This window comes from Falco biarmicus, chromosome Z (assembly GCF_023638135.1).
Source record: "Falco biarmicus isolate bFalBia1 chromosome Z, bFalBia1.pri, whole genome shotgun sequence".
NCBI classification, from domain to species: Eukaryota; Metazoa; Chordata; class Aves; order Falconiformes; family Falconidae; genus Falco; species Falco biarmicus.
The window spans coordinates 17,228,371-17,241,785 of record NC_079311.1 but is presented as its reverse complement, the minus strand read 5'-3'; the positions used below and the strand labels follow the sequence as shown (position 1 = coordinate 17,241,785).

Genomic DNA, 13,415 nt, shown 5'->3' with positions numbered 1-13,415 from the left:
CCGCCCGTGCCGCAGCCCCGGCACCGCCCGCCGCGCCCGGGCACTGGGGCAGGTTCGGCTGCCGGGGCGGGCCGGGGCCGGGGCCGGGGCGGGCACAGCTGCTGCCGGCCGGGAGGGGCGGCGGGGCCGGCCCCGCTGAGTGACGGCCGGGCTGTGCCGAGCCCGGGCCCGGGCACGGACCCCCGCCCCCCGCAGCAGCGGTGCCGGCGCGGGCAGGACGCGCCGCCCGGGCTCGGCACGGCACGGCACGGCTCGGCTCGGCTCGGCTCGGCACGGCTTGGCTCGGCTCGGCTCGGCCCACGGGCGCGGTAAGCGGGTTGGTTATCTGGGCAGAATATTTGGCCGGCACCGGCTCGGCATAAATAGCGGCCGCCTCCGCGCTACGTGCGCCCGGCAGCGCGCAGGGGCGATGGGCTGGGTGTTGGGGCACCCTGCCTCCCTCCCTGCCCTGCCTGCCTGCCTGCCTGCCTGCCTGCCTGCCTGCCTGCCTGCCTCCTCCCCCCCCTAGCCTGCTGCCTGGCAGGCAGGCCGGCCGGCCGCTCCCGGAGGGTCGGGGCGCTGCGCCGGGAGTGCGCGGAGCAGCCGGCGGGCTAAGGCAGGCGGTGTCCCCGGTGTGCGCGGCGGTGCCCCGCAGCGGGCGGGGGGGGGTGGGGGGTGGCCACGGGCGGCCAGGGCCGCTGGTGGGGCTGTTGTGCGGCTGTTGCGTTTGTAATCCGGGAGCTCTTCTGGGCAGTGGTTTTTCGCGGGATGGATCGATAGAAAGCTGCGCTGCTTTTGTACGGGAAAAGTAGAAATTAGCGGGGGAGAGAGCCCTTCGGTCCTTGTGGTGTTATTTTCTGTGGCCATACTTTGTCCGGCTTGAATTAGTCACTGCCTTGCTTGAAATGTGCAGCCTATCTCCAAGATAACTTTCGTTCACTCAGCTGGACGCAGCTCCTGCCCTCGCACACGTGCCATCCTGATGTGCTCATCCATATGCTTCTGCTTTTGAAATGTCCCTGGACTGTTCGTTGGGCAGGACCTGCCCGCTGCCCCGCTTCTGGACCGGCTGCCCTAGCTCTAGGCAGAGGTCCACTCTCTAGCTGCTTTACATCTTTCCTTGGGTATAGCACCTTGAGCCAGAAAAGTGCTCATCCACGTGGCTGAGGTTACTTTAAAGTGTATGTAAAATCCCTTCACCACATATGACCTGCCAGTTCATGCTGGAGTGAAGATTTTCTCATCAAAGAGACAAGAAGATGCTGAGAGGTGGCACCTGCTCTCAGACTATCTGATAGAGCAAATACTGGGCAAGCTTTTGAGCATGCAAGCCCTACTTCAGGTTATGGTAGTGAGCACTTCGTCTTACGCATTCTTGGAAGGAGGGGCTGGGCTGCAATGCTAAAGCCAGGCACCGTCCTGCTAGCACCGCAGTGCCCGGAGCCAAACGGCTTTTGCAGTGGTGTAGAGGAGCCTGCACTGTTGTCTCCTGACAGCTTCTGTGCCTGTTGCTCTAATGTACAAGTCTTGTGAGGAGCCGCTGAGGGAACTGGGGTTGTTTAGCCTGGAAAGGAGGGGGCTCAGGGGGGACCTTGCTGCTCTCTACAGCTGCCTGACAGGAGGCTGTGGGCAGGTGGGGGTTGGTCTCTTCTCCCAAGTAAGAAGCGGTAGGACCAGAGGAAACGGCTGCAAGTTGCGCCAGGGGAGGTTTAGATTGGAGATTAGGAAAACTTTCTTCACTGAAAGTGTGGTGAAGCATTGGAACAGGCTGCCCAGGGAGGTGGTGGAATCACCATCCTTGGGGTTATTTAAAAAACTTGTAGATGCGGTGCTTAGGGATGTGGTTTAGTGATGGGCTTGGCAGTGCTGGGTTAACAGCTGGACTCGATGATCTTAAAGGTCTTTTCCAACATAAATGATTCCATATGTGTTTGGGTATTCCAACAAGCGTGCTGCATTGTATGGTCACTGCTGCTCATTTCAAGGTCTCTGTTTTCCCCCTGTCAGGACTTCCCGCCCCCTTCAGCATTGCTTTGTTTTCTAGCCTGACTCATCCTGTTCTTTTCTCCACGCATTTCTCAGCTGTGATGGTCTGCTGGCTTTTCTCCAAATGATATGGTTTTGCACAATCCTCAGAAAATGTTGCTGCCTTGCCTCCTGCTCAGTGTGTTTGTGAAAGTCAAGCAGATGTGGAGGCAGCCTGGTCTATCTCACTACTGCTTTCCTTCGCCCACGTTTTACTTCCATTTACCTAAAGGACAGTTTGGCTGATCTTTTCAAGAAATCCTGAATGATCCTTCTGTAAGAAGCACCTGTCTGCTGTTGCTAGGTGTTTAACTCTATCCCCCAGAGCGATGTGCTACCGAGTGTAATGTTTGCAGATTAATTGTTTTACTTTTCTGTTTGATGCTTCACTGTTTTCCAGGCATGTGGAGTTTTTTTGAAAGCCCAGCACAGCTCAAGGGGAGGAGGCTGGCACCTGCTTTCTGCATTTTTTCCCCTGTGTAGTTGACAGCCATCTGCAAATCATGAGCTAGGAAGACTGTCTTCACTTCTCTATTCTAGGCAGGGATTAGTAGTCAAAATGTGTTTATTTTGTAAAATTATCAGACCCTTGGAAGAAACAGGAGATTAGAATTGTGTTTCTTGGCTCCATGTTGCTAAATGGCCACATGTGTTTTGTCACACGACCCCAGAACTGCCGGTGGCTCAACAGTTCTCTAGTCCATCCCCAGCTCATAGCAGATCCTTCTTCAGCCAGGGAGGTTGTGGCTTCAGACCCCCAAAGATGGAGACCCCACTCCCTGGTGCCCTGCCTCAGAGCTGTATCACCCTCCTGAGAGGAGTTCTTCCTACTTGTTCATGGTGAATGAGATAAACACATATCAGAGCCTATCCTGGCTCAGACCAAAGTCTGTCCAGCCCAGGGTGCGCTGGCTGGCAGCACCCCTGGGAGAAGCATGGAAACAAAGCTACAATCATGCTTCCCCAGAGCACTGCCCCATGCCAGCACTCTGTGGTGTAGTGGCTGTCCCAGCTGCAGGTGGCATCTTTGTTTCTTCAGGCCTTAGAGGATTGTGTGAGGGTCCCACCTCTGTTAAATGTCTCGTTCGGATTTGGTGCACAGCATACACCACAGGCTCATTGCTGCTGGAACAGTACTCGTTTTGCTCTGGCATTCATTAAGCATCAACCTGTCTAGGGCTTGTTAGCAGCACCGTGATGGAGCATTTCACTTTCACTTCTTCTGCTTCAGACACACAAGCAGTGGGGTGATATCAGGAACATGCAGATGTAGGTGTGTTACTAACAGCTTGCTGTGCTTTGCTCTGGGCAGTCTGGTAGGGCTTCTGTTTTACAGGACATCACCATCGCCTGCTGGAGTCCAAGGTACTGCTCAGTGCAAGGCTGGAGCCTTTCTGCTCCTGTGTTCATATGGTATCCATCAGGTTCAGCTGCTCCCTGCAACTAGAGTGTTCCAGAGAAGCAGCAGTCCATCTGAGGACCAAGAGAAGTTCAGGCAAGAAGCCCAGGACCCCTTTTCAAAGGAGATTGTGCTGGCTGTGAAGTTTCCAAGTGGAAGGATTCAAGTTACAGAGCAGGAACTGAGTGCATGGTGTCACTAATGACTCAAGTGTGCCCACGTGTTTTTCATAGGGATTAGTAATTAACGATTTAAGTACATGCCAGGTGCGTGAGAGAACTTCACCCCAAATAGGAGAACGCATCACTGTATTTGCAAGCATGTGCCTTAAAAATATGCAAAAGGGAGATGCAGCTGGAAAGGTTTGTGTTTGGGCTTTGGCAGAATTTGACCCCATTGACATGTTGTCTGGTCACCAAACATCCAGGTTATTTGCTGGATGGCCCTGATGAGAAAGACTGCTTGGCAAGAGCCAGTACTGGTTTGTGTGGCTTGCAGGCTGCAGGAGCGTCGAGGAGGGAAGGGCCAGGAGAAACAGGTAGTTCCTGAGTACTGGATAAGGAACTGGGTGAGCTGCTAGCACACAAAGAGAGAGGAAGGTCCAAGAGCATGCAGCCAGTGTAAGACTCACCTCAGCAGCAGTGGATGAAGGGAGAGATCACTTTAGTCAAGCACAGGGAGCTTCCCGTAGTGTGTGCATGACCTCAGATGCCAAGCTGTTTGCTGTGGAGCTGTCAAGTGGGAATGTCAGCTTCAGCGTGAGGATCCCCGTGGGACTGAAGCAGCAGCATCAGTAAGTGTTGTCTATGGCGTGTGGAACTTCATTGCTGTAGGATTCTGGGCGGTGATGATAACTCCAGATAGCACTGAGTGCTCTGCATGGTCAGCATTTCATTTAGAGAGGCAGAAGTCATGGTGTGCTTTGATAGATCCAGGATGCCTCCTTCCAGATGTTTCTTTTCAAATACAAATTTTAGTGTGTCTTAGCTTGGTGGCTACTGGTTGTGGGGTTTTTGTCAAACTGGAGGAAATCCAGGTCTTCCTTAGAGAAGTCTGAGTTTCCTGAAGGGACCGCAGATTCCCCGCTGGATTTCATTAGGCATGAGCCTCTTGTAGGGAGGCTGAGAGGGCCTCAGCCTTTCTGGCTGATGGCAGGCTTGCCTGGAACTATGACGGGGTGTGCTGACCTCTTGCTTTCTGCATCTGACATGACGGAGCTTCTCACTGTCTGGAACATCCCGTCTTCTCTCTATCCACTCTTCTCAGCCAGGGCATGAATGTGCCGGCACCGTCCAACTCTGCTGTGGAAAAGCTAAGGGATGAAGATGGGCACTGCTCGCTGAGCAGGGGCTGGATACATCAGCTACCTTGTATGCTCTATTTTATTTGGAATCGTTCAAGATGATGCTTGGCTACTCTGCAAGCTGCACAAGGGCTTCTCAGTGTGAGAAAGCTGCAAAGCAAGATGATACTATGATAGTGTCCTGGAGGCTGAGTGACTCATCCTCATTCTGCAGAAGCAAGGGGCTTAGTCAAGGTGACCTTCAACAATGAGTCTAAGCTCATGATGGTTTAACAGTTTGTTTTAGAGGAAGGCAGCTAAACTCCCTTGTGTTGAACGAGAATCAGAATTCAAACTTGGATCACAGCAGTGAGGACTTTGCTTCAGCTGGATAAACTAAGTGAGTGCAGAAAAGAAGTTTTTGTGAAATGCAGGGGATCAGCTTGGAGCCTGGTTCCCATCCTGTGTAACCTCCTCCAATGCAGAGAAGGAATCAGTTGGACAGACCTACACATTCTTCTAAGACCCAGTCACAGAAAGTTTAGATGGGTGAGGGGGGTCCTCTGGATGTTCCTAGTCTGGTGTCCTCCTCTGAGCAGGCCTAGCCCCAGAGCTAGATCAGGTTGCCCAGGGCCTTTCCCAGTTAAGCATTGAATGTCCAGGGATGAAGATCCCACCACCTCTGTGGTCCCTGTCCAAGGGCTGCACCACTCTTGTGGCAAGGAGTTTTCCCCTTGCCAGAACTTGTCCCCATTGCCCCTTGTCCTTCCCCTGATAACCTCTGTGGAAAGCCTGATTCTGTCTTCTCTAGAAATCCTTTCCCTTTAGGCATGGGATGACTGGCTGCAATTAGATCCCACTGCAGCCTTTCCCTCTCCAGGCCGAAGAAGTCCGGTTGCCTCCACTTCTCCTCACATCTTCTGTGTCCCAGCCTCCTGCCCATCATGATGGCCCTGCAATGGAGTCTCTTTATCCTGTCAAGACCTGCCTTCTACTGGAGATCATCAAACTGGATGCAGCATTTAGCTGCAGCCTCAGGGATGTTAAGCAGAGAGAAATACCCACCTCTGTGGACCTCCTGGCTAGATGCTTTCTAGTGCGCCTCAGACTGCAAGTCCAGTGCAGAGATATAGGAAGTCTCTTGTAGCTTTGACAAGACGTTTCAACATCCTGTACATTCAAAGTGGTGAGGCAGAGCCCAAGCAGACCAACAACGCTTGACACTGCAGCCTAGGTCTGTATTTATGCATTGTTGAAAGATGCTTCCCTCTCTGCCTGAGACAATGAGCCTAAAAAAGAATCTACAAAAAATATGCAGGAGACCATTCCCTTAAAAGGACTGGCTTTAGATGCCTATCTTCCTTTCATTTCTTCAAGCCAAAGACTTGACGTTTAGCAAGAGCAAAGTATGTTCATTTGAAATGGGGTAAACTGCTGGATGCCTGTCCCGCAGGGACGGGGCACATGGTCACCTGCAGGGCCACTGCTGGGCTCAGGTTATGTCTGCCAGAGAAGGGACTGCTGGCTCCATGTGTGACTTTCGTACCTCTGTGCTGAGAGAAGAGTGGTCCTGTACCAGCACATCTGCATTTACTTCCCTTGTGACCAGGGTAACTGGTGATAGGAAGCACCCAACAGTCGATACTTTCGATGTGTAAGGTTGTGTGATGACACTGGGGGCAGAACCAGCACCCCCTGTCCTCAGCTCTGATTTCCTACCGGGTTTTGCAAAATTCTCAGAGAGTTACATTTTTAGATTTGGTCTTGGAAGGAGCTGTTGGGCATCTTTCTCTCTGTTGTTAATGGATCTGGCCGTAATTCGTTGGTCCCTTCTTGAAACTCTTGGGAACTGGTGATGTTGGCGTGCTCAGTGACTCAAACAGCAGGGCAGCTGCGGAGTCAGGCTCTTGCACACCAGCACCCAGGTATGCTGGGATGCAAGGCCAGGGTTTGCAAGTTGTCCCATGAGCAGCAAAACCAGCAGAGACTCACTTTTTGGTTGATTGATGTCCTTCATGCCTGCATCCCCATCCTGTGTCTGCCCCAGCTCTACCACTTGTAACAGCTCCCCCTTCTTCAAGTGCTTCTGGTTCCCTCCCTGTCCCTAGACATCCCTGCAGATGCCCCAGCTCTCTCCTTCATTCCCTGACAGTCAGCCAAAGGAGATGCCTAGGCTTGCTCCACATTATGCCTGTGCTGATGGACCCTTCGCACACGTGTGCAGCTTGACAAGAAATTAGGGTTTGAGTCCTGTGTGAGATTTCATTAGAGTTAGGTAGTGGCCTTAAAGTTTATCAGAGCACTTAGAGGCCACATAAAAATACAGTCTTCATTTAGGAAACCATCTGGAGCTGATATGCTTCCCTCCTCTGCAGGGCTTGCTTCTTGGTTTTACACCTGGGTGATTCACTGAGGTGCATGCACAGAAAGCACTTCTCTTGAGTTTATAGGAAATGGTCACCCGAGGTACATACGTTTTCTCAAAAAACAGCCCTGGCATTTATCTTTAAAGTTATGCTAAAAGTCAAAGAAAAGTAAAAAGGAATTCTAGCAACTACAGAGGGGCTTGTTGACATTGGTTTGTTATTTTGGACTGTAAAAAGTAATAGCTCTGAACTTTGACTTGGGTTTACATTTCAGCTATGAAAAAATCTCATAAATCAAAACCCTGCGTGAGTCAAATATGAACTGTTCTCGAGCCAGGTTACCCCTCACAAGGTTAACTTCTGCCTTCAGTGCTCTTAAAAACAGCTTTCATCCTGAATAGCCTTCTGCCTTCAAACTTGGCAGTTTTTCCAGAACCATTAATACGGTGACAACAAGCTGGTGATGCTTGTTGGCAGCCTCCTTATCTCAGGAACCAAAGCTTTGGTCTGCTTTCTTATTTCAAAGCATTGTAAAAGTCTCCTGGCAGGTTTGAGGGTTGTCTGGGGTGGGGGTTGTTTGTTTTTTCAGCCATGGCTCTCGTCAGGAGGCAGAGTACACAGAGTTCCTGTCCTCTGCCTTTTGCTGGCGATTCGGTGCGGCAGATGACTGGGGGTGCACTGGACCCCCCGCCTGCTGCAGTCCCCGTGGCCGTGGAGGTGACAGCTGCGTGCTGCAGCCTGCCGCAAAACGCCGGCGTTGGGCTTGGCTTGAACAGGTGACAGAATTTACCACTGAAAAGTCCTGTATCTTTGCCGAGGTTGGTTGCTCTTTCTCCCCACACACATACAAAAAGAAAAGGGCTTCCTGTAGTTTCCCACTGTTAGCATGCTGGTGCATGTGGGAGGCTGTGCGCCGGGAGGCTGGGCTCCGTGTTGCACATCACCCGGGGGAAATCAGCCTCTATTTTTCTAAGACGTTTTTGTGTTTTCTTGGAATTTGTCTTGCTCGCTGCTGTTTCTGTCGCTTTACCCAGTTCTGCTTTCTCATTTGTCCTTTTTCCTGGGGTTGTCAGAGCACTGAGGGATGATCCTGCAGATGCTCTGACTCAGCTGGTGCTGCTCCGCAGCCTCCTGGGGCAGCCTGTTGCAGCCTGAGCCCATTGCAGCCCTGCTCCTGCCCTCCCTGCTCGCCCACCTGAGGAGTATGACCACATCCCTGTGGCTGCTCTCCACAGTGGATGGGATGCAGTGGTCCCACAGGGGCCTCCTTCCCAGGTCTCAGCTGGATCCCTGCACAGAGACTGGTGCTTCTCTTGGGTTTCGGTGCCCCAGAAAGGGCATGGTGCTGCAGGGGGGCCGTACCGGTGCAGAGCACTGAAAGGAGTATTTTCAGTGTCATGTGGGATGCTTTCCATTTTCAGTTCTTCTACAACATCCATTTGTTTGTTCAGTGGTTTTGGACCCTTCAGAAAGAAACTATTCCACCCCCCTTATAATCACAAATGTTGCCTTTTTGTTTGGTTTTGTTTTTCTGTATTCATGATAGGAACAGTTTTTCCCTGTAGATGACCTGTGGTGTGCATTCACCTCCCATCCAATTTAATTTTTCTCCTTGAAACTTTCTATAGGTCTCCATGCATACCAACTTTTGTGCTCTTCAGACTTCCCAAGTACAAGTGTTTGGGCTGTCTTCTCATGTGTCTGATGAATACTTTGGACAACGAGACCTAGTATCTTGCTGTCTTGGTAGTTAATATGAATTTCAGGTTTTTGAGGACTTAAAGTTTTAATTGTGTCAGTCTTGTGCAGCTTCTATATATTATGTATATATTTTGATGTGATGCTTCCTTTGTTTACTGAATGAAAAGCGTGTTGGTAAGTTTAAGGAAAACCAGCAAGAAATCAAAGCTGCCCTCTTAGAAAGGCACTGAGAATAGATTTGATGGAGCAGATTTGTGGTGAATTAGAGTTAACTCTTTCCTGAATGTCCAGAAGTGTGTGGGTTTAAAATGTGAATATAATACTGCAGTTGTGCTGGAGGATCTTGTTAGTTTTTTAGAGTGTGGGTGTCGGTGGGGGGGACACCTGTGTTAAACAATGCTTGAACCCTGACATGGCTCAAGGAGCGCTGTTCGTGGCAGCGGGTGTTTCAGCCCGTTGGATAAATGAAAATAGTTAGGCTTAGGCAGAATTCATCTCCTTTCTTATTTTTGGCACTATAAACCCCTCTTGCCATTTAGAGCAGACGCTATTTTGCTCTTTCTCCCAGCACTCGTTAGCAAGATAGGGTAGAAGAGGCCTGGGATGTGGAGATAAGTGAGAGCCAGCAAGTGTCCTAGTCCTGGAGGCTGTGCGGGGGGACGCGATGCTAAACCCACTCAGCTCATGGCACTGAATGTCCTGCCACCGCAGTCACGGCCGGTGCTCCCAGTGCGCGCACTGCAGGAGCTGCGCGAGTCATTGGCACCGTCCGGCTGCACCAGTGAGGCTGCGAGGGCACTGTCTCCTCCTGGCAGCTCTGCTTGGTGTGTGTAGCAAACAAACTTCTCCCTGCGGGGATTTCAGCTGTGTTTCAGCAGGCTCTGCACCTGTCCTCAACCCTCAGGGCCTTTGCTATATGCAGTCCCAGCTTCATATCTCTGCAGGATGCTTTGAAACCTGAAGCATTTTCCAGAAGCATTGCCTGTGCATGCTGACATCCGACATCTGTCCTGCCTTTTGCGTCTCGGTGCTGACAGCCTCTGTCCTTCTGGCAGGAGGCAGCAAGGTCAGCCCTGCGGAGGCTGCGCCCCGGTCCCCACCGAGCCGCCACTTCAGGCTACCCCGATTGCCAGGAAGGGGCTGGGGCTGCCGCCTACAATAGTCATCCACATGTAGCCAAGATCGGAATGGCTATGTGCGTGGCAGATGTGGACATTTTGAAGCCATTACAGGGAATTTAGCAGCCTCAGGGGGGTTGTCCTCTGCCTTGCTGCCTGCTCTTAGCTCCCGCTCCTTCCACAGAATAGCAAAAACTGAAAATTGAGTGTGAAATACAGACTGCTTGAGGTTCATGCACTTCAATCTAAGGCCGCAGTGGCACAACACATCTCCGGATCCAGGTTTAGGCTGCTTTTGTAGGATCTCCTGCATCAGAGTAGTAACAATTGCTAAAAATCCAAGCGTTCGTTCGTGGGTCGTTGTGATAAAGGCTCTGCTTTTCTCTGTGCTGACCAGCAGGGCAGCCTTGCTGGGGCCAAGCTGCTGGTCGCAGCTGCTAGCCTGACGAGGGCACAGCGGTGTGGGTGGCTGCTGCACATCAGTATTGTTGCTCAAGGTGCTGAGCGCTGCAGGGGCACGGTGAAGCCCCCGAGTGCTGGGGTCCCCACCGCCTCACTCGGCCAAACCCACTGCGCCCTGCAGCCTGCGCTTCCTCCGTCACCCCCCTACTGCTCTCGACTCTAAGTGCCACAGGTGGACGGTTGCCGCATGGAGCAAAGCAGGCCAACAAAAAGCCAGTTTTCACTCCCTCAGCTCCCAGCTGTGGGAGCCTGGGGGGCTGCTCTTTCCATCCAGTAGGCACCATCTCCTGGTGCTACACCTCCTAAGTGGCGAGTGGCAGGAATGTGAGTGATGCAGGAGTTACCACCACACCAGTGGGGAACCAAACGTCTGACCAGATGACAGCTCTAAATTTAAGGGCTTGCTGTCGAGCCATGTGTGCATTAATGTGCCCTTCTGTGAACAAGCTAAAGATAATTTTCCTATCTGGAACAGCAGCTGTGTTGCAAGTTGTATAAAGAGACTTCTCCACTAATGAAGAGCAATCATAAGAGCATGATCTGCCCTGAGAGGATGAGCAAAGCTGGAGAGATGTGACTCGGGGTAGAGCTCTGATGCTCTGCAGAGGCCAAAAAAAGGCCATTTATAGAAACTCAAAAGATGTCTGGCTCCTTGAAAAATGCACAGGCCTCGCTGTTATTTTAGTGTAAGTGCCACTTGAAAGAATAAAAAGACTTTTTTTAAAACTGTAGGAAAAATCACTTCCAATTATCTATGGTTCAATACCCTCCACAAAAATCAAGCCAAAAAAATATAGATATGTGCCATGTAAATAATATGTAAGAAATGTAAACAGTGCTATGGAACAGAAGGAAACTTTCAGAAAAAAAAAAAAAAAGCAGAGTTGGATACACTCTTGTGTGTTGTAGTGAGTGTATTTATAACCCACCTGCACATTTTAAACAAGTTGACCTTTGTAGAAGGTCTACTACAGTCTTAGAGCTGGCAGAGGTCCATTTACGTGTGTGTGACTCTGTATGGCGTTTTATATTAGGCGACGCGGGACAAACCCCTGGGTCATCAAGAATTATCCGGATAGGTCATTCACTATGCTACTCCCACTTCTTTTCCTCAAGGGTTGTTTTAGACATGCGGTAACGCTCAGGTCAGCTGCTTAGCTCGCAGCAGTGCAAACACGTGTGCTCTCGGGGAAGGTGGGTCACTAAACAGCACGTTAAACTGGCAGCCTCCTAAACGTGAGTGGATAATACTTCCTGATCTCCTTGTGGCTTTAAAACATGGGAAGGAGTGTCACACACTGTAACCTCATGGAGGTTTACAGGGCTCAGAGATACTCAGTGATGTTACAAATCTGTTTTCCCATCTGGTGACATTGTTACCTGGAGTGCCATGTGCAGAGAGGTGTTACTGGGGGGCTTCTAAGGGCATGAGAGCTGCAGACTTTATGATTTCTGGTTTATTGTTTTTTGAGAAAATAAGTGCCCAGGATACCTAACATCTAGCATTGCTTGGAGAAAGACATCTCTAGCCAGGGTCCTGTACAAAGTACTTCCTCAGTGCTGCCTTGGGAGTCTGTGGTGGAGCAACGTGCTGCTGAAATTGTGCCGCTCTCATGACCGTGGGCTGTTCCTTGCATGTGGGATATGGACCAGGGGGCCCCTGAGCAATCTGACCTGGCTTTAAAGTCAGCCATGCTTTAAGCGTAGATCTTCCGCAGCTCGGTGGTGTTCGGCATTCCCCTGCCAGCCAGGCTACAGTGCTGTGTTTCATGTACTCAGTGTTATGCTTCTTGTTTTCATTTCAGGTCCTGTTTTGACATAAAAGTGAGATTCACGAGACTCCTCTAAGATGTCTTACAGAAAGGAGCTAGAAAAATACCGAGACTTGGATGAAGACAAGATCCTTGGGGCTCTGACAGAGGAGGAGCTCAGGAAGCTAGAGAATGAGCTGGAAGAGCTGGATCCTGATGTAAGTAATTTTTACATGAGATTTGCGAGGTGGTAAATCTCAGTAGTTGTGGGGGAACGGGCTACATTAGTAATCTGTATTTAAGTGGGATTCTTTGCAGAGCCTGTGCTCAGTGCAAGGATGGAAGAGACTGGCTGTAGACGAGCAGAAACAGTTTTGGCATCGGAAGCGTGGGCTGCACCTGGGACTTTGTTTCTGTGGTATTCCCCTGCCCTTGCCTGGGCACACATGCTGCAGCGTGACAAGCGCTGTGATTTGCAGCACCGATGTGAGCCAGTGCTGGTGCAGGGCAGGACATCTATGGAAACTGGATTCTGCTTCTGATCAGGCCACCTTGGAGGGAATGTTTTGGGTTTTGTGGCATGTTTGGCTTTTTTTCATAGCAGACTTGAAACGGTCTGTATTTTCCTCCATTTAGGCTGAAATCCAGATCCCAGAGTTTTGTAAAATGGGATAACTGGGTTTTTTTTAGCAACCTCCCAACATCAGCAGGAGCTGCGCATATGCAGATACTGAGCCTGTGGGTGCCAAGCCCTGAAAGCTTTTTGGAGGCAACGTTGTCCTGTGGCTTTAGCAGGGGACATGCAGAGCCAACTGGCAGGCCACTGGGTTACGGCAACGTTAGATGATGAGGCGGCTGGGCACTGCCAAGTGAGAAATCATTCCTGCAGCATGCAGTTGGTCTTTCTGGGGGAAGTGATGGGCAGTGTAGGTTGCATCATCAGTATTTTTAATTGCAACACAGGAAGATAATTAAGAGGTGGCAGGCTAGCTCCTGGGATTAAGCTGATGGGCTGGTTACAGCTGCCTCAGAAGACACAGAGTCAGGCAGCGTTCTGTGAAAGGTGTGGAAAGGTAAAATATTTGCCAACATTGTACAGGTGTAGCCTGAGTACAGGAGTTAAAGCTTGGTCACCTCTCACAGCGCAAAGCCTGAGGAAGCAAGCTGTTTCCTATGCTTCCCTGCTTGTGCATTAGCACAGCTCTCCTCTGTTGCTCTCCAAGCTTGCCTGAATGTAATTGTTTCCTATTAGTCATTTTCCTTCCAAGGCTTTTCAACGATACAAATTTAAATTACAATGGATTTCTTCTGTTAGGTGGGCATGGAAAAATT

The 13,415-nt window shown here is 50.8% G+C and overlaps 1 protein-coding gene across 5 annotated transcripts in view; it reads left to right on the top strand.

Moving 5' to 3' along the window:
• The first annotated feature begins 33 nt into the window (after positions 1-33).
• TMOD1 (tropomodulin 1) overlaps positions 34-13,415 on the top strand; it is a 29,453-nt gene continuing 16,071 nt past the window's right edge. The window contains exons 1-2 of one of the 5 annotated variants that reach the window (XM_056323715.1): positions 34-52; positions 12,138-12,301. In XM_056323715.1, the coding sequence (XP_056179690.1) occupies positions 12,182-12,301 (120 nt within the window). In that variant the 5' untranslated portion in view covers positions 34-52; positions 12,138-12,181. Of the gene's footprint in view, positions 53-109; positions 309-11,574; positions 12,302-13,415 lie in introns of those variants that run through there. The other 4 variants (XM_056323712.1, XM_056323714.1, XM_056323713.1 and 1 more) reach the window with 4 other exon arrangements.